The 25,859-nt window shown below is 53.0% G+C and overlaps 1 protein-coding gene across 1 annotated transcript in view; it reads right to left on the bottom strand.

The window, feature by feature from the left end:
- Positions 1–23,850, bottom strand: part of Rps6ka1 (ribosomal protein S6 kinase A1) — a 39,496-nt gene extending 15,646 nt beyond the window's left edge. The window contains exons 1-11 of the mRNA XM_041652195.1: positions 23,635–23,850; positions 17,026–17,070; positions 7,524–7,640; positions 7,211–7,292; positions 5,419–5,499; positions 5,170–5,249; positions 2,736–2,842; positions 1,995–2,032; positions 1,349–1,491; positions 892–962; positions 456–544 (exon numbers count right to left, since the gene is read on the bottom strand). Of these exons, the coding sequence (XP_041508129.1) occupies positions 456–544; positions 892–962; positions 1,349–1,491; positions 1,995–2,032; positions 2,736–2,842; positions 5,170–5,249; positions 5,419–5,499; positions 7,211–7,292; positions 7,524–7,640; positions 17,026–17,070; positions 23,635–23,697 (916 nt within the window). The 5' untranslated portion in view covers positions 23,698–23,850. The remainder of the gene's footprint in view (positions 1–455; positions 545–891; positions 963–1,348; positions 1,492–1,994; positions 2,033–2,735; positions 2,843–5,169; positions 5,250–5,418; positions 5,500–7,210; positions 7,293–7,523; positions 7,641–17,025; positions 17,071–23,634) is intronic.
- Positions 23,851–25,859: the final 2,009 nt, after the last annotated feature.

Genomic DNA, 25,859 nt, shown 5'->3' with positions numbered 1-25,859 from the left:
TGTCTCCACCAACACAGAAGACTTGGGGCTCAGAGTGGTAAAGTCACCTGCCCAATCACGGAGCTCATAAACGGTACCCAATCACTCAACAAATATTTACAGTGCCTGCTAGGTGCCAGGAAGTGGGGACAGTCACAGCTAGTCCTGGGACCTTTCTCACTCCTGAGCTCGTTGTGCCTTCTCCTGAGCCAGCAACTTTGGCAGAGAAGTTGTGTGGGGGCCTCTGTCCTTGTCCCTGAGTGGGTAGGGATGACTCAGTTCCTGCCTTCCCCCTACACACAGGTCACCCTCCCAACACCACACATGGAGCCAGAAAACAGGGTGGCCAGCAGCATTGTCTGCTCACACAAAGCACAACGGTTCCTTTCAGTCCCCGATGTGGCCCTGTGGCCTAGGCTGCAGCTGTACCCTGTTCCCCACTGCCATGCCCCCTCCCCTGAGCTGGGGTTGCTTACCAAGCCGATTGGCAGGATTCCTCTTAAACAGGGCTCGCAGGAGGCTCTGGGCTTCTGTGCTCAGAAACTGGGGCATGCCTAGCTTTGCCCTGGAACAGCCGCAGGTCTCATGAGTGACAAGTTTCACCCCAGAAGCCCCAGAGCCCCTTCCCTTTGTCCAGGTCTTTTTCCCAGCTCGGTCCAGAGAAGCCAGCCACTAACTCACCTCCCAAAGACTTTAGGGTACCTCCCACTGGCCCTGGTAGACAACAAGGGTCTGTGGAGTCTGGGGACACCTCCCACTGGCCCCGGTAGATGGCAACGCTCTGTGAAGGCAGGGGATACCTCCCTCTAGCCCTCGTAGACAAAGGTTTGTGGAAAAAGGTGACTCTCTGGCCCCAAAACTGGGGTGGGAGTAGGAAGACCATACTAGTGCCAGGGCAGCATTGGCGCTTACTTCAAAATCAAGGTCATGGTCTCTTTCCGGTCCTTCCCCTGGAAGGGCAGGGAGCCTGTCAGCATCTCAAACTGTAGGACAAAAAGGGTGCAATTTTGATCTCTGTCTCCCACATCTTCTTCCTCCTTCCCAGGCTACTCCAGTTCCAGGATCTTTGCTGGCCTGTTGGACTTTAGAGTCGACCTGGAGCGAGGACCGTGCCTGCGTCTGCCCCCATCCCAACCTAGATTCCAGAAACAGCACTGAAGCTGGAAACTGAGGAGAAACCCCATGTCAGGTGCAGGGCACTCTGGGTGGACTGAAGCCCGTGCATCTCCCAGGGAAAGACGGTGCAGGTGTGCAGGGCACGTGTAGCTGGGAGACGAGGGAGGGCCGGACGATCCTTCTTCACTGTACACACAGGGAAACTGAGTCCTGAGTCTGGGACCGGATCATTTACTCTTGCCAGGACACTCACCATCAACACCCCATAGGACCACCAATCTGCACTGTGGGTGTGGCCCTGGCGGTTGACCACCTCGGGGGCCATGTACTCCACTGTCCCGCAGAATGAATAGGCCTTCTTCTCGTGGTCAATGGCCTCCTTGCTCAGGCCAAAGTCTGTAGCATGGAAGGCAGAGAAGCCATCTTTAGGACCCCTGCCATCCTCATTGCTATCACACTGAGCTCCCTGGCCAGAACAGGGGATCACCTCCATGATACCAAGAGAAAGCTGAAACCCACGGGTATTTGAAGGTTGTGGTGGGGAGCTGTGATTCTAAACTGGGACCTGGGGGCTTTGAAAGGTGGCCCCGCAATTAAGAGCACCAGCTGTTCTTTCAGAGAGCCCAGGTTTGATTCCCAGCTCCCATATGATGGCTAACGACCAGTTCCAGGGGACGCTGGCTTCTGTGGGCAATGCACACATGAGGGACACAGACACACACACAGGCAAAATCCCCATACACACAAAACAAAATAAATAACATAGCCAGGCCCTGGGCTTTGGATTCGTGTATATAACTGGCACCATCTCTGAGGTAGCAGAGGGAGCTCCCAGACCTCAGCTAAAACTTATCAGGACCCCTCCCATCCTTCCCTGGAGTCCAATACACTTCACTCACCAGTGAGTTTGATGTGGCCCTCCTCATCCAAAAGGATGCTGTAACAGAGAGATGGGTCAGGAGCCTTAGCAGCAGACACTATGTGGGTTCGGGTGGTACCATGGGATGGAGGAAATTGGGCCTGCCCAGAAGTAGGGCTTGGTCGAAATCTACCCAATGGGAGAATGGTAGAACGGAGGCCCGACAGTGACATTAGGGCCCCATTTTGCTAAAGGGAAAACTACATCTCAGGAAAGTAACTCTCCTCCACAGGATATAAATGTCTGAGGAACCTGTCTTTCTTTTAAACACAGTATCTACTATATTGCACAGGCTGGCTTCAAACTCTTGGACTTAGTCTCTTTAGCAGCTAGGACCACAGCCATGCACCATAATGCCTGACTTGGGGTGTGCCTACCTCGACCACCAGACTGTCCTACCTCTTAAGGTAGCACCGGAAGGCATTGCATTTGTAAACTGTGGAAAACCACAGGACAGACTTATCAGGATGTGATCTTTAACGGCAGCATCTCTGACGTCACTAGACAGGATGGGACACATGACACAGCTGCCTGGTGGCCTTTGGTAATAGCACTACGGATCAGGCAGTCCCGAATTACCTAAGGTCAATTTGCTGCTGCCATTACCCCTCCAACCACTTCCTGATAGCCCCAAAAAGGTAAGAACCTGAGGAGAGCCAAGCCACCTCCATTCGAGTGGCCCTGCTCCATACCCTGTAGAGAGGCCAAGAGTTTCACTCACTTCTCAGGCTTGAGGTCTCTGTAAATGATGCCCAAGCTGTGCAAGTGGTCCAGACCCAGTGCCAGTTCAGCCAGGTAAAACTTGACATCCTCTTCTGTAAACATAACCTGTTGCAGGGAGAGAGACATGCTTCAGCCAGGACATCCTGTTCCCTAAGAGCCGGGCTACGGAGCAGCCACAGCCTTTGGGTGTTGACGGTCTGCCCTGGGGACATAGTGCAATGGTGTTGAGGGTCTGCCCTGGGGACACAGTGCAATGCCACATACCTTTCTGCAATACACAAGTCACTCACTGTGCTAAAGTTCGGAAACAGCAAAGAGTAAAACAATCCGAGTACCCAGGAGTAAAAGACTAGAATTAACTGCCTCTCCCGGGCAGAATCAAGAGCTACGCAGCTGTAACGTAGAACAGGGAGTTTTTCCACATCCCGATACAGAACAACCCAAGATTTACTGACTTGAGAGGCCAAGCCTAGCACAGTGTACAGAAACTAATCCTTCTCAGGTAAGAGAGTGGGTGTAGAGACTCAGAATATGTTCAAAATGTATTTATAAAAGGAACCTGAGGGCTGAGAGATGGCTCAGAGGTTAAGAGCACTGACTGTTCTTCCAGAGGTCCTGAGTTCAATTCCCAGCAACCACATGGTGGCTCACAACCATCTATAATGAGATCTGGTGCCCTCTTCTGGCCTGCAGGGATGCAGGCAGATGCTGTATACACAATTAATAAAAATAAATTAAAAAAAAAAAAAAGGAACCTGAGATGGTTAAATAAGAGTTGGACGGTGGTGGCGCACGCCTTTAATCCCAGCCCTTGGGAGGCAGAGGCAGGTGGATCTCTGTGAGTTCGAGGCCAGCCTGGTCTGCAGGGCGAGTTGCAGGACAACTATATGTGACACCACTGTGGCCTCTAGTTGCTTAATCTCCCAACGCTTGAGGTGGAGTGCCACGGTCTGTGCCTGGTCTAGGGAAAGAAGCCCAAACCCGCCCAGGTAACTAGACTTAAGGTTCTTGCTGGGCAGTGAGATCTATACAGAGAGTTATACAGAGAACCCCTATCTGGAAAACAACGGTGGTGGGGGGAGCTAGAGGGAGCTGTAGTAACCAGACTGTACCACTAATGTTTACTTTTGAATCGTGAAAACGGATCGCCTAATTAAGCGTTAACTTTTCAAATACTGAAAGTTTGGTTCTGAGTAAGTGAGACAATGCAGTGGGAGTTCTATCCTCCTGGAACCAACCCCCATGATGGAAGGAGAACCAATTCTCTCTCAAGCTGTCCTCTGACCTCCACATACACACATGTCCACACATCTGTGTGCATATGTCCCAATACACACACATCTGTTGTTTTCTGTCCTCTGACCTCCACATACACGCATGTCCACACATCTGTGTGCGTATGTCCCAACACACACACATCTGTTGTTTTCTTGTTGTTTTCTTCTGTTTCGTCTTTTGTTTTGTTTTTCAAGACAGGGTTTCCCTAGCTGTCCTGGAACTCACTCTGTAGACCAGGCTGGCCTCAAACTCATAGAGATCCGCCTGTCTCTGCCTCCCGAATGCTGGGATTAAAGGCATGCGCCACCACCGCCCAGCTCCAGGTATTTTATTTCTAAGAAAGTGTGCATTATTATTTTTTATTTCTAGTGAGTGAATCAGGCCCTGCACATACTAGACAAACTCTCAACCTCCATGTTACATCCTGAGCCCTGTTTACTCTTCGTTGCTTAGGGAGGCCTTCATCTTGTAATCCACCCACCTCAGCCTCCCAAGTAGCTGGGATGGCAGGCCTGCACCAGCATGCCTGGCCAAGCTTGGTTCTCTCCCTCCAAAGAAGAATTGTATTAATGGTACCGATTCTTTAAAAATTAAGTTCACATCCTTTTATATTGGATCCTTTATATTATATTCTTTTATATGAACGACAGTATAAGAAACTTACGCCTTTTATTGTTTTTTATTTGGTTTGGTTTGGTTTTTTAGTTTTTTGAGACAGGGTTTCTCTGTTTATCTATTGCTGTCCTGGAACTCACTCTGTAGACCAGGCTGGTCTTGAATTCAGAGATCTTCCTGCCTCTGCCTCACAGGTGCTAGGATTAAAAGTGTACACCATCACTGCCCAGCAAGAACCTTAAGTCTAGTTTCCTGGGCGGGTTTGGGCTTCTTTCCCTAGATCAGCACAGACCGTGGCACTCCACCTCAAGCGTTGGGAGATTCCCTTAGCAACTAGAGGCCACAGTGGTGTCGTTCCTCCTCAGCCCATCCCCAGAGGAACTCGCAGAGGCACTGCCAGGGGCGGCCTCTCTTTCAGGGCCGGTGTGACATTTATTGCAGCCGGGAGGTTACAGGCCTAGGCCACACTGAGAATGGGCTTCCCAGGACCCCGGGACTGGACTCTGTCCTGCATCCCTGGCAGTGGGATGTTGGCTTACCTCCTTTGACAGTCGTGTGAACAGGTCACCGCCACGCAGGAAGTCCAGAATGAGATAGAGTTTGCCCTCAGTCTGGAAGGCTGAGGGAGGACAGAGGCCAAGGCGGAGTCAGCTGGGCCTGTGACCTATGCCTCTGTCCCTGGCTCCTGGGCCTGGCCCGTGAGAGGTGGGACAAGGAATGAGGCAGGTCACAGGCAAAGGTGGACACTGAGGAGTGGGGTGGCACTTGGGCAGGGTCTGTGATCTCACCATAGTGCAGCTTCACCACGAAAGGGTGGTTCACATCAGCCAGGATGTCTCTTTCCATCTTGGTCCGAACGCGGTCACGCACTGGCCAGAGGAGAAGAGAGGTCACTAAAAGTCTACACCCAACACAGCCTCCCCAAGCCCAACCCTATGGGCCACTTCCCACTCAGCCTTCAAAGTCCGCACTCCAGAGGCTCTTCACCCTCGGGGCACTCAGTTTCCCCCTTCCTCCCCACCCTGCCCTGGCTTCTTGGCCTGCTCTTGCTCTTTTTTTTTTTTTTTTTTTTTTTTTTTAATTTTTCGAGACAGGGTTTCTCCGTAGCTTTTGGTTCCTGTCCTGGAACTAGCTCTTGTAGACCAGGTTGGCCTCGAACTCACAGAGATCCGCCTGCCTCTGCCTCCCGAGTGCTGGGATTAAAGGCGTGCGCCACCACCGCCCGGCTGCTCTTGCTCTCGCTCCTCACAGAGTCCAGGCAGAGTCCTGGTGTCTTGCCCAGTTATGCCCCAAGGTACCCTATTTCCTGAGGTCCCGGACTTTGGCCGTGTTCCTCCTCCAGCACACCTTTATCAACCCTTCCCATTTCCACGGGAGTTCCTAAGACCATTCTAAAATGCGGTTCTTGGGTGGTCTAAGTAGACATTCTTAACAAGCTTTGTTTACGGATGTTTTTTCTTATTTTATTGCTGGAGAAGATTATTTGAGACAGGTTCCCATGTAGCCCAGGCTTGCTTCAAAGTCACTAGGTAGCCAGCACTAGCCTTGAACTTTTGATCCTCCTGCCTCTACCTCCCATGCTTCAGTTAGGGGTCTCATGAATGTCTGGTAGGGACAAAGAACAGAAGCTGCCAATCCTGGCCATCAACAGGTTTTCGGTGGACTGGATTCAAACCCTACCACCTCTAGGAAGCATCCCTGTGGGCTGGGTGCCCTGGACTTCCAACCACATCACTGCTTCCTCTGTTCTAATCCTTCTATTTCTCTCCCTAGATGTGGCAGGGGCCACGCTGCAGCTAACCAGTCCAGCCACTTTCAAACACACCTCACGTTTCCAGTCACCTCATGGCTCCTCCTTCTTGGGGGTCCAAACTTTCCCTGTGACTCCCACGAATTCTCCTGAGGGACGATCCTACGGTCAGACTACACTAAACCCCCTAGCATCTGTCAGAAAGCCCTTGGTAGGCCAAGGGCAGATCTGTCCTTAAGGCTGACCCCTCCCTTTCTCCAGGTTACTCTCCCAGCCAAGGCTTAGTATGGTCTCCACCTGCTTGCTGGCCACATCGGCCCCCAGACCAATCAGAGTCAGCAACTGACCCACAGCCAGCAACCCATCCTCGTGCACTAAGTCCCCAGAATTCTCGACTTTGGCTTGGGCTCCCTTCTGAACCTCTCTGTCCCCCAACTCTGTGGCCTTGCCCTCAACTCATGGGTCCCCAGCTTCTATACCCTCAGGCTCCCCGCCTCTTCTCTCATGGGGCCAGAGAGATCTCCCTTAGACTTCCAAGCACCATAGAAGCAACTCTGCCGATACAACACTTTTCCCCAACAACGTGATGGCTGAGAGTCTCCCACCCCAAGCCTCTGCACCCCACTACTTCCTTCTAGGCATCTGCCTTCACTTGGTTTTGGAGGAGGGAAAAGGAGGGGCTGGCTGAGGGTTGGTTTGCTCTCTGCCCCCACGCTAGAGGCTCCTGAAATCAGAGGCACCTCCCTCACCAGCTCTCCAGTCCTGTAGCCCGGGCTTCCTCTGATCCTGAGCCCAGCTTCAGTTCTGGCCAGGGAGGAACTCTTCCTCACCTTTCAACGTTGCCTTCTTTAACACTTTCATGGCATACAAGTGCCCACTGTCAGGCCGGGTGACCTTGCGCACCAGGAAGACCTGGAAGACAGAGGGCAGGAAAAATCAGGGAGGGGGTGAGAGGCAGCTAACCCAACCATCTTAAAGCGCCCTACATTGACCTATAAGTTCTCTGGGACCCCAAGTTGACTTTCTGTTCTCCCTGGGTTATAAAGGTGACCTGTGATCCTTTGGTGGACTGCAAGGCCCCCCCAACTCCCTATTTCAGACATGACCTCTGGTGCCTTCCCAATAAGGTGCCCTCTGACTTACTTTGCCAAAGGATCCCTGGCCCAGAACCTTAAGGAGCTCAAACTGGGATGGATCAGCCTTCTCGGAGCCAGCCTTGACGTGGTGTGTGATGGAGATCTCCTTGAGGACGCCTTCATCCTGACAGAAGGACAGAGGTGGTAGGCCCGGGCCCCTTTGTAGGCCTGGGGCCCTTCCAGGGCAACATGGCATACAGCTTATCCAAGCCATCCCAACAGACCACTACCCCAGCAGCCTTCAGGCTCATGGGCACCAAGAGGGTCTCAATGGCCAAGAAGGCCGACTATCAGAGGGCCAACTCAAGTGAGGCCCTGTTCCCGTGGCATGGATGCTTGGGCCTGCTCAGACCCAAAGGAAGGTGCAGACATGACCAGGATGAGTTGACCCAAGGCTTGGGTCTGGTGTAGGGACCAACTCAGGCCCGCCCTTAAGGCTCCCCTCCCCCCACCTGTTTGGGTTTTGCCACAATAGGAAGTAAGGTTTGAGCTCATAATGGGGAGGTAGAGCCAGGCCTTTCTTGCTAGTCAGGATGAGATGAGGCAAACTCTCTGGTGTATGGATAAGGCTGAGGTACACTGAGACCCAAGAGTCACCCAGATATCCCTGTCAACCCACTCAATGCCCATCTGGAGCAACTGAGGGTTAAGGCCAGAGACCCTATGCCCTATCAAACGTTCCTTGATAAGCATCTAGGAGCCCTCGTTGGGTCATTGTTGTGCGGGGACCTCTCTGGCCTTCCAATCTGCCAGTCTTGCCGTGAAGCACTGAGATGCCTCCTTACTTCCCCATGAAGCAAGTCTGGGCAAGGTCCGGGCATCTAGCACAGCCGAGAGAGGCAGAAGCTAATTTGGGCCACACTGGCTACCCAAACACCTGTTCCAGGGGCTACTGCCAAGCCAGGACCAGATATCCGGGTACACTTACCGAGTCCTGCTGGGGACCAGAGCCAGGGCCAGGGCCAGGCAGAGTCTGGCCGATCCTGGACCGTTGCTTCCTGAGCAGCCAGGGGAGCAGGGCCCTGAGCCGCAGGCGGGGCAGCTTGGGGTCCTGCTCCATCCGCCCAGCAGGGCCACGGCACCATGGCAAGGGTAGGCAACAACCCACTGGGGCTGCCGAGGAGGTAGCTGGGCCTAAGGCGGATGTGCAGGGTGAGGGCGCGGGGGCTGGGCCAGGCCCAAGCCAGCCAATCACACAGGGCTTGTGGTTTCCCAGTTCCAGACTTCCACCCTCACTCTGTTCCCTTCTTCTCTCTGCCCCCCTCCTCGGTGCCTGAGGTCTGCCCTCTGGCCCTCTCCTTCATCTTCCCTACTAAGAGAAAGCCCCAAACCAGCCCAGGGGCTGAGCAGATAGGTCCTAGAACAGTAGGGACCTGAGAAGGTCCTCAGGAGGCAGAGAAAGGCATCTAGCATGTAGCAGCAGACAAGGACAGACACCCATCAAGCAGGGGCCGGAAGACATATTTACAATGTGTGTATGCATAGCGCATATACACATTTAGTAAACAAACAGGGAAGTATAAGATGATGCCATATCCCCAAGTGGCAAGAGATAGATTGGGACGAAGACACACACACATGTTCAACACAGAGATGGGTGGGAGACCTAAACCAAGAGGCAAGAACACAGCACATATCCACTACACCGGGGGTGGGGTGGGGGGAGAGCCAGTGCCTATGAGAGGCAGAAGGGACCCAAGCACACAGAGGCAAGGGAGCCTCTCAACATTTATCATGTATGCCATTCACTAAGACAGGCGCTTATCAGTTAGAGACAGGGCCTGGAGCCCAACGAGAGAGCCAGGCCAGGGCAGACCCAGACAGGTAGCAAGGCAGGGATTCCCCAGGAGAGGACAAGGGGACAACGCTGTAGGTACTTTCTCCAGTGCTTAGGGAAGAGACAAGAGGAACAAAAGCTGCCGGCCCCAGCACTGAGAGTGTGCTCAACCCCATCTCTGTGAGGTCTTCCAGAACTTTCTCAGGGACTTCCCAGGTGGCCCCAGGATTGAGAGAAGCCAAGAGAGCCGTCTTGAGTGAACTCTGATCCAAATATCCCTAAAACCTCTAAGCCCTCTGAGGGAACAGGAAACTGTGGTTCAAATTCAAGACAAACCAATGACAGAGTTGCCCTGAGCCGGGTCCCTCCTCTGGGTCCTGTCTGACTGCAGTCAGCAGCCTCAAGTGCCAGGAAAGGGTGGGCAGGTAACTGAGCCAGAGCCCACTTCCTGCACACCCAAGCCTGCCGTCTCTCAGTCCTAAAGTCAGTCTGGGACTTCCCATTCCAAGCTGTCACTCTTAGAGACTCCAAGGGTTTCAACAGTGCCATCAAACCCCCAAGAACACCGCAGGCTGACCAGTCCCCCAGAGTCATCTGGGGGAACAGACAGAAGGTATGACTGTGGTCAGGCCAAGACCACACAACTCCTGCTCACCACACCCCGAGGTCAGCTGCTTAACTCTGCCTGAGAAGACCCATTGGGGACAGATGCAGCTACCCGGAAACTCCAGGGGACAGAGAGCTTTCCCCAAACCTATTCTGTGCTCAGAGGCGTGATGACAGACACCCGTGGAGACAAATTACCCATCTCCTCACCTTTCTGGGACAGAAGTCAGAGTCTCTCTCACCCCTGGGGAAATCTGCTGGGGTTTGCATGGTGGGACTCAAGCCGGTAGCCAGAGGGGCCAGTTACTCTGACAACTTCTGCTTTTTTTAGCCTTCCTAGCCCAGAAGGCAGGGTCCCTGGCTCCCCTCCTTCTCACTTCCCTCTCAGCAGGAAGGAGGAACTCAAAATGGGTTAGGCTCCCCTGCGAAGGAGGGAACACTGCAGACCCCGAGCTATGACCCAGGGAGAGTCCAAAGCCACAACCCTTTCTGTCTCCTGACCCCCCAGTGAGGGGAGACAGGAATGTAAACAGAAGCCAGAAGGTGAGGAAACGCCCACACAATATGCATTCAGCATTTGAAAATATACAACCTGGGGGTCCCCAACAACAGATGGGACAAGAGTCCGCAAGGTCAGTCTGGCCGGCACAGCCTGGAGTTGACACACTCCTTTCCTGACAGAGCAGGCCGCACCCTGCCTCGTCCTGTTTCTGTCCAGACACACTAATCTTAAGCCTTGGGATGGACAAGAAGTCAGAAGACCCAAGAAGAGGAATGGGCTCCTGAGGGCAGGCATGGACAGGGCCCACCCCTTCCTAAGGGGCTTTACCTCCTCTGACATTAGCACACCCACAGGAACTAACACGTATGCTCACTCATGCTGGTGATCGGAAACCCTTTCTAGACAGCCCAGTGTAGAAACACATGCCCCCTCACGCACAATGTACTTCCCCTTCCCTGTCCTCACAGGGCTCTGATAAGCCTGTGATAGGCGGCCAGTGGGGTTGTGAAAGATGCCACCCCAGGACCAAAGCTCCTGCTGCTACTTCAGGCAGGGCAGCTTGCCTGAAGATTAGCCACAAACACCTGTGCCAGGCTTCCCTCAACCCACCAGTCCCCACAAACAGGGAAAGAAGCGCCGTGGCAAACAGCGCACCAGAAGGGGCAGAAGGAAGGAAATGGTCTCAGAGCTGCCTTCGCTGAACCGTGTGAGGACTCAAAGTCCCTGATGGCTAGGAGGGAGGACACACATCAGCTTATATCCCTGAGTCCTGGCCCTGTTCCTCCAGATTCAGCCCCTGTATTTACTTCCTCCACAGAGTAGCAGGAAGAAAAGCCCAGAGCCCTGCCACCTGACCCTTGTTTTCTAGGAGCTCTAGACCACGTGGTTTAAATGACCCTGTGATGGGAGGCTCAAGTCTCAGGCTTCTTCCCAGGCCTGACCTGGTGCCTGGTCAAGCCCACCTGTCAGTTGCTGGCCCCAGTGGCCACCCACACTCCCTTCCCCAGCTGGCAAAATCTGCAGGGCCTTCCAGGTATGACTCCCAGCATGCCTCTGGGCAGGCTGCCTGCACCTTGGCATCCCAAGGGAGGGGCAGGTCCCAGGCACCAGGTCAGGCCTGGGAAGAAGCCTGAGACTTGAGCCTCCCGTCACAGGGTCATTTAAACCACGTGGTCACTCTTTCCTTCAGTCTTTGCTGAAGTAGGTTCACTGGGCCTGGGCCTGGCACAGCTCCCAAGGACGGATCCTTTTCTGATTTTCAGTGATAAGGAAACAGGACTCAAAGAATGACAAGCCCAAACCCATGTGGGTGGCACAGGGGGCAGCTAGGAACTAAACTAAAAGCCTGCTCCTGAGCCAGCCAAAGCTTTACCCCACTTCATCACTGACCCTTAGGCCCCCTCACACCCCCCCCCCCCCCGACACCCCTAGCCAGGCTTTCCTGCAAGCACTAAACACCAGTGCCTCTCCTCTGGCTGTGACTGACAGCTCCCAGCCCCTGCTTCAGCCAGGTGGGAGACAGACACTAGGAGGCACAGAGAAGGCTGGCTTGGGTCACATTCTCAGGCAGCTCCAAAAAGAAATACTTTGGTAACGAAACCCAACTGTCCTGCCCCAGGGCTTTGGTTAAGGTGCTGTAGCTGCCCCAGAGGTGGAGAGACTGTCAGGCTGAGGTCCTGAAGACTTTCTGGGTGAGACGGTACCTTGGCTCTTGAGGATAAACAGGTACGGGCTGAACAGAAAGGGACTTAAAAAAAAAAGTCCATGCCAAGAAAGGGCATTGTGAGCAAGGTGCTTGAGAAGGGAGCAATGATCCCCACAAGCCAGTGCTCCCAGGCAAAAAGTCTTTATTTCTCAGTCTCGGTCACCCTCTGCTAAGAAGGTTCTCTAGAAGCCAAACGGGCCATGGAGAAAAGAACCTGTAAACAAAAGCTCTCTCCACTGAACCACAGGCTCTCCCTCAGTGCAGGCTGAATGAAGAGAGGCCCAGGCAGGCGTCCAGGGCGCTAAGCAGGTAGTCTGGACAGTTCCGGTCATCCGAGAGAAGTTTCTCTCAGTACCTGAGGCTGCCTGAGGCTCCCTGAAGCCCAGAGTCACATCCTGCCTAAGCTCCAGGGCCAGGGGAGCACAAGGGATCCGGGAGGGATCAGGGTTTAATAAACAGGAAGAGAGGAAGGGAGGCGGGAGATACTCAGCTCTCAAAATAGACCTGCAGACACTTCAAAGGGGTCCAGCTCCGGAGAGAGCAAGAGGAGGGGGCCTGGGTTGTCCAGTCTACTCCCAGAGGGGAGAGGAAGTAAGTGGAGCCCCGGTGCTCCTGAGAATACCAAGAGCTACAGAACCGAGGGGGATCCAAGTAGTGCTTGCCCTTCGCTATAGATGCTAAGCCCCAACACTCTTTCCAGCTGTAAGGACGAAGCAGCCAGCGCTATATAACAACACTGTGCACAAACTTGGAGGCTTTAATTTGTACACAGCACATTCTCCCTTAGGTGGTCCCTTTTTTGTTTTGCGACAAGGTCTTGATATATAGCCTTAGCCAATCTGGAACTCATTATGTAGCCCAGGCTGGCTTCGAACTCACAGATATCCACCTGCCTCTGCCTCTGAGTGCTGTGGTTAAGGGACTGTATCATCAAACCCAGCAAAATAGGTTCTTCTGCATTGTAGTTAGGCTCTATTCTGCCCTCTGGAAGAGCAGCTTGCCCCAGGCACCTCCACTCAATGTCCAGGCAAGTGCTAATGCTGCAGGAAAGATAGTTGGGTATCCCAGAGCCCACCCACCTTTCCTTCACCTACCACTCTCTGGTTGACACTCCGTCAAGAGTTCAGATGATGCTGCTGAGGCTAGGATGTACTCAGGTCACTAATCACTCTACTGAGGGGAATGGGGGGTTGGGGAAGGAAACGCTATATGTAGGTTCTGTGTGCCCATAAGCATGTTATTTCCCCATCTTAGCACCAACCAGTTTTCCTGTCTCCACCTCCCTCCACACCTGGGTGCTCTCTGAAGCTGGGGGTGTACATTTGGGCAAGGGGTCCCTTTCAGTGAAACAGTACGGAGTACACATACGTGATGAAGGACAATCTGCCCGCTCCATCCGCTACCCAATGGTGTGGTCCTGGCTGCAGGCTGAGTGCTCCCTAGTGCACTAAGACGTGGCCACTGGGGATCTTCGTCCAGTGGTGGCTGAGCTCACACTCCGTGCTAGCCCCCTAGGGTGGGAGACACCCAGTGTTCTTCCTCTTTAGCACTCTAGATTCACCAGCCAGGGAGGAATGGGGCTCTGGTCAAACAAGGCTGGACCCCTAGCTCTGTGTGACATAATTTTCCCAACTGGAAAATGTTGCTCTACCTCTGGAAACTGTACACAGGGATGGAGAGATGGCTTAATTGGTTAAGAGACTTAGTGGTTACAAAACTCCTCTTCCAGAGGACCCAGGTTTGATTCGCAGCACCTACATGGCTGCAAACAATCATCTCTAATTCCAGCACCAGAGGATCTGACTCCCTCTTCTGGTTTTCCCGGACACTACACACATATGAGGCACAAACATACATACAACATAAAATAAAAATAAATCTAAAAATTAATAAATAGGGGCTGGAGAGATGTCTCAGCAGTCAAGAGCACTAGCTGCTCTTCCAGAGGACCTGGGTTCAATTCTCAGCACCCACATGGCAGCTCACAACATCTGTGACTCCAGTTGCAGGGGATCTGACAGCTTCATCCAGACATACATGCAGGCAAAACGCCAATGCACATAAAATAAGAATAAACAAATCATTTAAAAATGTTTTTAAAAAATAATAAATAAAAGCTGGGCAGTGGTGGCACACGCCTTTAATCACTCAGGAGGCAGAGGCAGGTGGATCTCTGTGAGTTCAAGGCCAGCCTGGTCTACAGAGCGGTTCCAGGACAGGCTCCAAAGCTACACAGAGAAACCATGTCTTGAAAAAAATAAAAAATAAAAAAAAAATAAATAAATAAGTAAATAAAAAAGAAAAAACTGAGCACAAAGCCTCTATTTTGAAGCCAGGTGGTAGTGAACACCTTTAATCCCAGCATTCAGGAGGCAGAAGCAGGTGGCCAGTTTGATCTACAGAGTGAATTTCAGGGCAGCCAGGGCTACACAGAGAAACCCTGTCTCGAAAACAAACAAAAAACCCAAAATAAAAAGCTTCCAGTTGCCAGGCCCAGGTCCAGCCTTTTCCACTGTGTGGCATCTGAGAGCCCCACTGCCTCACTATCCCCAGCCTTGACCCCCTTCCCGCACCAGGATCTCAGTGTGGGAGCCTTAGGCTGTGGAATGAACAAAGTCCTGCCTAGACAAGCCCCCTCCCCGACTTAGCCAATCTTTTGGTTTGGTTTTGAGACAGGTCTCATATAGCCCAGACTAGCCTAAAACTTACTACATACCAACCAGGGGTACTTTCTCCTGATTCTCCCGTTTCTGTCTCCCAAGTACTGGAATTACAGCCTGCACCACCAAGCCAGGCCCTTTAACAAACTGAGCTCAGAACCAGTTCCCCAAGCCTTCGCTCTAACCCCCGTGGACCTTCAAACCCAAGATCTGAAGGCCTCACACAGCTCCAGCTTCTTACTTTTATTACAAGGAAACTAGAGGCAGCTCCTTTACAGGAGGTATCTCCTGTCACAGCCAGAGACAACCGACTCCAAGCTACAAGGCTTACTTGCCCCCAAGGCTCTGTTGTTATAGTAACCAACATCAGGAGGAGGTAGGGGCCTACTTCTCTCACTCAGCCCCACCACACCCAGCTGAGTTACCTTATCTGAGGAAGCTAAGTCAAGGTAAACACCAGTACCAACCCTGACTCCAAATCAAAGGTCATACTTGAGCTAGGCTGACCAGGCCTAGAAGGTGGGGCCCTGGGCAGGAAGTAGAACTGAGCAACTAGCGAGGCAGTCCCGCTGCCTGCAAAGCAGTTACTACCTCATCTGTCCTCTACTCAGGAAAGGCCTATTCCCCAAATTACAGTTGACTGCAGGGACTCCGAAAGCAGAAGAGCTTCTGGGTAGGGTGGAGTACCTGGAATCTAGGTTTGCACAGACCCAGAGGGCTTCCAAAGCCCCTCTATTCTCTCTCTCTCTCTCTCTCTCTCTCTCTCTCCCCCCTTTCCCCCCCCTCAGATCTGTGACTGAGGTGTCGTTCTTCCTACTACAGAGATGAGAAAGTCCAGGATCAGAGAGGACAAGGTACTCAGCTAAGGTCACATAGACGGCTTTAGCTGTGGGAGACTGGTGGGTAACTAGGGTTGCTGCCACGCTTGACAAACTGAGTTTGGTCCCTGGCATCTACACAACAGAAGGAGAGAACTGACCTCAGCATGTCTAGGGACATGCACACATATGTACACAAAAACACATACAAAATTATCAAATAAAAGTTAATCCCAGGGAGGGGGAGGGAAATGGGAAGCGGTTGCGGGGAGGAGGCAGAAATCCTTAATAAATAAATAAATTTAAAAAAAAAAAAGTTAATCCCAGCACTCAGGAGGCAGAGACAGGCGAATCTTTGGGTTCGAGGCCAACTTGGTCTATAGAATGAGTTTCAGGACAGCCAGAGCTACACAGAGAAACCCTGTCTCGAAAATCAAAAACAAACAAACAAAAAGTGCAATACAGGTGGTGCACGCCTTTAATCCCAGCACTCAGGAGGCAGACGCAGGCGGATCTCTGTGAGTTCGAGACCAGCCTGATCTACAAGAGCTAGTTCCAGGACAGGCTCCAAAACCACAGAGAAACCCTGTCTCGAAAAACCAAAAAAAAAAAAAAAAAAAAAAAAAGTGCAATACATTTTTGGGGTTGGGCACAGTGGCAACCACCTTTAACACCTTTAATCCCAGCACTTGGGAGGCCAAGGTAGGTGGATTTCTTCTAGGCCAGCCAGAGTTACATGGTAAGATCCAGTCTCAAAAAATAAAAACAGTAATTTTTTTTTTTTAAATAAAGAGCCAAGCCGGGCGGTGGTGGCGCACGCCTTTAATCCCAGCACTCGGGAGGCATCTTTGTGAGTTCGGGGCCAGCCTGGTCTACAAGAGCTAGTTCCAGGACAGGCACCAAAAACTACAGAGAAACCCTGTCTCGAAAATCAAAAAAAATAAAATAAAAAAAAAATAAAGAGCCAGCAAGGGGTAAGTATCCTAAGGAGGCAAAGACACCTGGGATGAGGGACAATGCCTGAGCTTTGGAGCTGGGAGTCCCAAGAAACCACCTGGAAGGCACTGGACGTGGTCAGAAGATCCGCTGGGTTCCCATTCCCACCACTCCAGTTCACAGGTCCAAATGTCCCCAAGTCCTTGTTGCACCCACTTCCACCCACCAAGGAGGTCAGCACAGAACACAGACCTCTCCAAACCCTCCTTAGGCCCCACTACCAGTACATAAGCCCAGGAAGTGTTGTGACCTGGGTGACAGACAACCAGAATTCCTGGATCCTGTACCTGTGCCCTCCTTCATCCTTGAGAAAGGGAAGATGAACCCAGTGGGCTCCGCCCCAAGCATAGAGATAGGGCCAGGGCCTTCTCATCCAGGTGCTGCAAGAGCAATGCTCTCTCCTTCCCCGGCCACGACTTCCCTCGCCGCCGCCCCTAGTCCTCACCTTGGATGGCTGAAGTCCAGCTTCTTCAACTGACGCCTGTCCATTCTGGAAAAGAGAAACAGAATGAGGGCACGGTCACAACTTACCTTCAGGGGGACAGATGCATGCTGGGACTCTCCATCCTTGGGTGTTCCTAATAGCAAAGCCACAGAGGCCATAGAGACCAGTTATTTTTTTCTTTTTCTTTTTTTTTTTTTTTCCAAGATAAGGTTTCTCTATATAACAGTCCCGGTTATCCTGGAACTTGCTCTGTAAACCAGGCTGGCCTCGAATCAGAGATCCTCCTGCCTCTGCCTCCCAAGTGCTGGGATTAAAGGCATGCACCACCACCGCCCGGCAAAGCCAGTTATTTCTACATGGGTCCCCTCCATCTCTGCTTCAGTAGGTAAGAATCAAGCCCTCTGGCAACAGCCCCTCCCAACCCAGGCAGAATACTCCCAGGATGCGGGCATTGAGAATACCCAACCTTCCTAACAAACACTCCATCATCTACAGAGTCTTAGCCCAAACAGTACCTTCCTAGGGAGGACGCAGCACACACGGCCACGCTCTGCAGGGCAGACTGTGCAATCACTGCAAACTAACCAACCACGAGAGGCCTCCGTATCCCCATCTGGACCACTCAGATAGATACCCTAACTTCCACAAACTGCTATAAGGAAGGAGAGGACAAATTTGGGAAAGGTGTCCCTCCTGGTGGCTTCCCTGGTCCCTGCCCTACTTTGACAGCCCTCAGCAGGTGAAGTGATGGCTGTACCCACGCCTTTGCTTTTCTCCACTGCGCTACTGTTCACATATGGACACGCCCTTCCCAATAACCAGGGATTCCCAGGAAAGCAGATAAGAGTGGCCACCATATGCCAAGCTGGGCTCACCGCTCCACACCTGTGGCACTGCTTAGTCTTTCTAACAGCCCTGGGAGTCAGGCCCTGGCCCAGGGGGTAGAGGAGGATGCCGGGGCTCAGAAAGGACTAACGATGGAACCCTGACACAGCCGAAAAGACGCGATTTGAAGTGTAGCCCCAAATGGAGGGCTTGGCTAAGGAAAGGCCCGCTGCAGAGCAGCCTGTACCATGGCCAGGGAGGACCCACCTCTGAGCTATCCTGCTTCTTCTGGACTTTACCCCAGTTGGAAACTACACATGCTGGGGTGTACCATAGCTGGTCTCTCCATTCCTACAGGCTATGAGGTTAGAAACCCAACTGAAGACGCTGTCCCCACCCCTCCCGGCATAGAGTAAGTACAGTGAAACAGACAGGAGGCTCCCAAAGGCTGGGACTTTGGAGCCAAGAGCCAGGTCCATAGGGCAGCTTTGGCTCTGCTTAGCAGCAGCAGGCATAACTACGTTCTACCTAGTATGTATTCCCCTTTGCTCCTGGAGTGACTGCCCCTGCCTGCCAGGCCATCCTTCCTGCCCCGAGCCCCCTAAATGTCCCTAATACTCCCCAAGAGTCAAGTGTTACATGGGCGCACACACACACACACACACACACACACACACGCACGCACTTAGGGAAGGGACGCACTTAGGATTGGCCAGGGCCTAAGGGCAGGACTAAACAGATGTATTTGCTGAGTCCAGCTTACCCAGCAGACCTAGATGTCACAGTCACAGAGGAACTGTTTCACCTCAGGCACGAACAGCCTGCCCATCAGCCCCTGCCCTAGCCCTCCAGAGGTACTCCAAACCCTCATCTTCCTCCACATCTCTCAACCCAGCCACTGTTCACTGAAAACCACACATCCTCCGTGACTGAGACGAAGCCGGAATCAAGTTCCAACTCCTCAACACGAAACCCACAGCCATCACCCTCCAACTACCCTGCACAAGGATTCAGAAGTGGGTGCAAATTCTGGCTTCTACCATTTGCATGACCCCCCAAGGAGGTCATTTTACTTCTCACAGTTCAGTCCCCTCACCTGTAAACCGGGGGATAAAAATAACACATTTCATGGAGAGCTGCTACAGTCAAGGAATCAAGCCCAACAGTACACACACCTGGCATGTGACTGGCCCACAAGCAGGAGCCACTGTAGCCATGATTACCATCGCCACCCCGACCGCCTGGCTCGCGTCTTTGTACTAACTCACACAATGGTTTGTCTTGTGATCTGGTAAAGCAGTGAGTCTGTCAGCATTTACCCCGAGAACATCTGTCCGTGAGAGCTCACACCACATCCACCTGAACAGCGCTCTTGACAAAGGCAACGAATTTCGACATTCTTATCCCCCTTATAACATCTTAGGGCAACCAACAAGAACACCCTTTCTCAAGCTTTAAAGATACGGAACGCCGGCCTGCTGAGATGGTTCATCAGGGTAGGGGAACCTGCCACCACGCCTGAAGACCTGAGTTTGACCCCTGGAATGCAAAAAGGTGGAAGGAGAAAACAGACTCCACAAAGCTGTCCTATGGCTCCCACATGTGTGCAGATGCATTGGTATGTACGCACATCATGTATACATACACACAATAATAATTACATTTTAAAGATGGGCTGCTTCTTGAGTCTGCGGCCATCCTTGCCCAGAGACCACGCTAGTCTTCTGTGTACCATTCCAGTTTTTCAAGACAGGGCTTCTCTGCAAAGCTCTGGCTGTTCTAGAACTCACTCTGTAAACCAGGCTGGCCTTAAACTCACAGACATCCACTTGCCTCTGCCTCCCGAGAGCTGGGATTGATTAAAAGCGTGCGCCACCTCGCAGCTCACTCCAATTTTAGTACTGTCAAAGCAAGCACTATTGGGTCCTCTTTGGGGCTTCCACTGAGTGACCCCAGATCATGAATATGACCGAGCATTTGCATGGTGACTTACCCTACCAAGAAAACCCTTCCTGCTCTTCTTGTACCTCCTCTGTCCACACAGCCTCTAACTCTTCATTCTCTCCCATGCACCCACAGCACTGAGCACCCAGGTTAGCTCAGGAGCACAGCATTACTTGTCCTTCATCAGCTCATAGTACCGACCCAGGGTCCAAGATACAGTTCATCAAAGGAAAGGTGAAAGGTCAACCCAGCAAGGACAGCTAGGGGGCCAGAGTAGGTTCTTGCTAGCAGGCGACAGCCATGGGACCATAACTCTAATTCATGTATCTGCAAGTCTAAATCCCTGATGAAAGAGAAGACATAACAAGACCTATCAAGATTTTTTTCCCCCTTAGCATAATTCAGGGACAACCCCCCCCCCCCCGCCCCCAGCCTTGTTTGGCTAAGATCCTCCCCTAGGTACCACTATCAGGGAGCGTTTCTCTAAGAGCTGATACCGAGGTCTCTAGAGAAGTGACTGGTTCTCAGTAAAGGACTGAAAGGCAGAGAAGACAGCAGAGAGCACCTGATAGGAGGGAGGGACAGCGGGAGGAACGCGGCTGTGTAGCCACAAAGACTCGGACCCCGCACCGTCACATTGCTTCTCAGAGCCTGGTTTCTTCCTCCGTATCACGACGACACATCTACCTAGTCAGCAGTTGCACTCGAGGGCTCAGAATACTAAAGGAAGTCCTAAAAAGCCTATGGTGAGCTGGAGAGACAGCTCAGTGGTTAAGAGCACTTGTTGCTCTTCCAGAGGGTATGAATTCAAATCCTAGCACCCATGTCGAGCGGCTCGCGATTGCCTGTAACTCCAGCTTCAAGGGACCCAGTGTCTTCTTCTGGCCCCTGCTGACACCAACACACACACACATACACGAATAAAATAAATAAATAAATCTTTAATGATAATTCTTTAAAAGGCCTAGGGGAGAAGGTTTTGCTCAGAGGTAGAGTACCTGCCTACCACAAACAAGGCCCTGGAAGGAAGGAAAGGAAAGGAAAGAAAGGGGCGGGAGCTAGGGACACAAACCAGACCCTAGGACTAGGGCAAAAAGCCTGGGACAGGGACGACCCTTTGTCTTCTTAGAGCTCTCCATTCTCCTATCTTCCTCAGGAGCACTGTGAGGACGGAGATCTGCTCAGAGCCCTAGAGCACTGCACCCCTTCCCGTAGTTGGGAGTCATTTCCTAACAGGCAGGCTTCTTCCCACCTAAGGGTCCAGAGCAGCTCCTGAAAAAGCTGGGAGCAGAACAGATGGAGAAAGACAGCACGTGCCCTGCAGGCAGGAAGCAGCCCCAGGAACGGAGGTCTGAGCCCAGCACTGGCAGCCCTGTGCACTGTGGGAGCCTGGGGGACAAGTGCCAGGACACTGCTAGCCCTCGGCCAAGGCTGGACAAGGGCCCTGCGGGCTGAGCAGTGTATGCCAACATCCGGAGCTGCTCTCGGAGTACCTGCCACCTGCGCCAGTTTAAACCCAACCCATGCTCATCTTCAAGCCTCCTTTGCTTGGTGGGAAACAGCAGGAGCACCGAGTTCCAATCCTGGTCCAGATATTAATGCACGGGCCGGCATTTCCAAGTTCAGCTGTCCCCTCTGAAAATGGGAGTCATTTCTATCTCAAGAGGTTGTGAAAATTAAAGTAACATAACATCCATGCCCAGCCGATAGCGAAGTCCTGGTGAGGCAGGGCCTGCAGATGAAGCTCTATTTCTGCCCAAACCAAGAAAAATCCAGGTAGCATCCTCACCCATACTTCCCATTGGCTTATTCCACCTCGGCCCAGCAGCCCAGTTTTGGTGACAGCAATGGGAAGACAGGACAATTCAGATCCAGACCTCTTGTGCCAAATGCCCCTGCCAGCCCCCTTACCTGCCTCCTTCCTGACTGGAAGCTGCCCACGACGGCGCCAGTACCTGCAGGTCAGGTCCATGTATCGCTTACATGTCATCTGTACTAAGAACAGCAAGGCCCTGTTCTCAACCAGGAATGCACACCCTCACTGCCCCATGGCTCCTGTTACTCAGACAATAACACCCAGTCCACTGGCACCCTCCAAGGCCTGGGGGAGGGGACACAGACAGCAGTACCCAGCTTTTATTTTTTGCACCTTGTCAGGCCCAGGAAGCAGAGTTAGAAGCTCATTTGTGGCACTGGAAAGAGAAGCCCAGATGACTTGGGCATGGACTAAGGGCCACCCCCAGCATTTCTGAAATAAAGTTCATTGAAAAAAAATCCTCTCCCCATCCCAGGAAATCCGACAGTCTCCTCTCCCCGAATTCAGGTGCAACACTGTTCAAACTAAGATGTTTCCGGTTTAACCTGGCCCCCATGAAGTTGGCCCTGGCCTCAGGATTTCCCAAAGGGAAGCAGGAAGTGCTGCCCTGGAGGAGGCCAGAGCTCCCAGATCTCTACCCTCCCTGCTAGTGTAACACTGAATTTCGAGGCTAAGCCCCTCCCCAACCATACCCAGCTCAACTCTCCCTTCCTCTAGAGGCCCAGGTGGCAGGGGCGTGCCCAGGCAAAGGAATACACCTCTGAGCCTTCCCGCGGGCCTTGTGCCCAGACCCGAGGTAGAGGGGGGAGGCAACAGGGGCTGCACAGGGCAGTGCTCCTCACCTACCAGGGTGAGTCAGCGAGAGAACCTCTGAGGGCTGTGTAGGGCCTGTAAAAACCCCATGGCAGGGATCCCAGAACAATTTACTCCAAATTGCGCCTTCAGGTTGGTTACCTAATCCAGCCGCGCCCACCCTCCAATAGCCAGTGTAGGCCATCCCTTTAAAGGGGCAGCCAACCCTGGGTGCCTGAAGACCTGGGGTCCTCACTGTGGGCCTCTCTACCTGTGGTCCTGACAGGAAGGGAATATGGTGACTGCCTTAAGGACCCAAACATAGGCAAGGAAGGGTTCAAGCCCAAGAGAAAACCAATCTAGATTCTGGGGTCAAGTGAGGTCTCCATCCCTCTTCTACACCTCCTAACAGCTCCAGCTAAGGCAGAGTTTCACCTGCCCCCTTCCCAGCATGAGAGCAGGGCAAAGTTTCACACTTGCTGGTTCAAGACTTGACCTTGATCCTAGGGTCACGGGCCACCACCAAAAGTGGCCTCCTGCATGCTCAGGGTTGGACCACAAAGCCCTCGAAGGATAGGAGCTGCTTCTGGAACAGAATAGGTGGTAAAAGCCACACTACCCAAGGCCCAGCCTTTTCTAAGGGAAAGGAAGAAGGAGGGAGAGAGGAAGACGGATGCTGAGTCTCTTCACCAGAGACAATCTTCTCAAGGGCTAAGGGCAAGCCCACTCTCCAGCATAACCTGAAGTAGGAGACTTTTCATAACTGCCATGGGTCCAGAAGGGCTACCTTCCTGAGGTCAGAAGTGGAGGAACGAAGAGAGCTCTTGGGGAGAAGGAACGGGGAGAAACCGGATTCCCATGATCCTTGTCTCTAGTTGAACCCCAGACATCTGACCCAAGCCTTTGCCATCTGCACTGACTGGGGCACCTCCCACAGCTCCCAAAAGATGATTAGCGGGACGGGTCCTAGGGGTGCTTAGGGAGTCAAATCTCAACATCCCGTGGGGTTCCCTCTCCTGGCTACCGTAGCGGGGTACTGAGCGCCCTAGCAGAACCGTCCCCTCCCTGCACACGCACACCCGGAGCACAGGGGGGTGGAGCCGGACAGTGGGCTAGAGACCAGAGGGCACTCGCGTCCTCGCGGGGCTGCAGGGACGCCGCGGGCCGCCCCGCCCCTGTGCGGATCCGGGCTGGCCGTCCGCCGGCGCCCGTCCCCCGCCCCTCTCACTCACCTCCGGGTCCAGCGGCACCAGCTCCATGAGCGGCCAGGGCTCCTTGAGCTGGGCGAGCGGCATCGCGCCGCCGCCGAACCGCCCGCGCTCCTCCCGGCGGCCCCGGGTTGCGCCGCCTCCGGGCCCCGGATCCCCGCCGCTGCACTGAGACCCCCGCGCGCCCCCGAGCCCCTCGCGCTCTGGCTGGGCCGTCCGCCGCCGCCGCCGCGGCTCTCGCACTTCGGCTCCCTCCGTCACCCGGCGCCGCCGCGCCCATTGGCTACCTGCGCGGGGGCGGGGCCTGGGCTGCCCCGCCCACTCCCCGCGGCGCGGCATTCCCGGCGCGGACCCCCGCCCCAACGCGCTGGGGAGTCGGCCCCGCCTCCACACGAGCCCCTGGCCCACTCTCGGCCGTGCCCACTGAAGACTGTGCGGGTATCTCCTTCCCGGGCTGTGTGTCCCTGCGCAGACCTCGCCCGGCCCACCGTTGTCCTGTCCTAGCAGCATTTGGAATCTTAACCCAGATGTGCCTTCGCCCTCCAGGGGGAGGGGCTGCCACCCTCCACGGGTTGTCCTGGGCCTGATCCAGACCGAGGCTTGAAAGGATCCGGCGTTGTGTGTCCTCAGCTCGCCGAGCTCCAAAAGCTGCACCGCACGGGAACCCACGCTGGGGTCTCTTAGGTGTCCAAGCCGGCCAGCGCCAGGACCCACAGCGCCCCCAGGGTGATTTCCTAATACGCATTTTCTTCCCCTCCCAGTCTGTGTTGTGTCCTATCACTTGAGGGCGCTGGTTTCAGGCCAGGTCCAGCGTCTCTTCCTCGGCAGGCCCGATGGTGGTCTTGGTTTGAACTTGAAGCCCTGTGGAGAGGGCAAAGTCTAGGCCAGGTGGGATCAGGAGTCCCTCGGGCAGGATTTGGCCAGAGCCCAGGTGTGGTGAGACTTACTCTCAGGTGAGAGCCCAAGGACAAACGAGAGAGAGACAGAGACAGAATTTGAGACTGGGTTCTGGTGTGTGAGAGAAAGAGTATTTGAGATTGGGTCCTAGTGTGTGCGTGTGTGTGTGTGTGTGTGTGTGTGTGTGTGTGTGTGAGTGTGTGAGAGAGAGAGAGAGAGAGAATGTGTGTATTTGAGATTGGGTCCGGTGTGCGTGTGCGAGAGAGAGAGACAGACAGAATTTGAGATTGGGTTCTAGTGTGTGAGAGAAAGAGAGAGTATTTGATTAAGATTGGGTCCTAGTCTGTGTGTGTGTGTGTGTGAGAGAGAGAGAGAGTGAGAGAATGAGAGAATGTGTGTATTTGAGATTGGGTCCGTTGTGTGTTTCCTTGCTTGGTTCTGGGTATGGAACCCAGGCTTTGCACACTAAGTTGCGTTTGGTACTATGGACCTAAACCTCCAGGCGGCTTGTGAGTCTCTTGAGAACTTACCACCTCCTACCAGACACTCAGAAAGGTGGAGTGATTTATCCAAAGTCACCCAGCAGATCAGGAGTACACTAGTGTTTAAAAGAGTGTGGGGGTGGGCTTATGAGATGGCTCAGTGGGCCCGATGTCCTCCCTGAGGTTGACTCCCAGCCCCAGATGTGTTGGAAGGAGAGAACCAACACCCACAAGTTGTCCTCTGACCTCCACAAACATGCATGGCACAGGGACAACTTCCCCCAATAAATTTAACTGCAATAACATTTTTAAGTGGATGTAATGGTGCACGCCTTTAATTGTAAGAGGAGACTGCTCATGTGTTTCCTGGATGCCCTGACCCTAAGAATCACACAGAAACTGTATTAATTACAACACTGCTTGGCCACTAGCTTGGGCATATTTTTGGCTAACTCTTATAAATTAAATTAATCCTTTTTTTTTTTTTTTTTGGTTATTTTTGAGACAAGCTTTCTCTGTAGCTTTGGAGCCTGACCTGGAACTAGCTCTTATAGACCAGGCTAGCCTCAAACTCACAGAGATCCGCCTGCCTCTGCCTCCCAAGTGCTGGGATCAAAGCCATGCACCACCACTGCCCGGCCAAATTAATCCATTTTTATTAATCTGTGCATTGTCACAAGGCTGTGGCCTACCGGTAAAGGTTCTGGGTGTCTGTCTCCTTTGACAGCTACATGGCATCTCCCTGACTCTGCCTTCTCTCTTTTCATATCTCTGCTTGAATTTTCTGCCTGGCTTTACTTTGCTAAGCCATTGGCCAAAACGGCTTTATTCATTAACCAATGAAGGCAACATATGCAAAAGGACTTCCTA

Source organism: Microtus oregoni, unplaced genomic scaffold (genome assembly GCF_018167655.1).
Source record: "Microtus oregoni isolate MIOR12 unplaced genomic scaffold, Mior012 000005F_ref0000423, whole genome shotgun sequence".
Classification (NCBI taxonomy): Eukaryota; Metazoa; Chordata; class Mammalia; order Rodentia; family Cricetidae; genus Microtus; species Microtus oregoni.
Note: the sequence above shows the minus strand (reverse complement) of the source record. Positions and strands in the feature narration are given on the sequence as shown.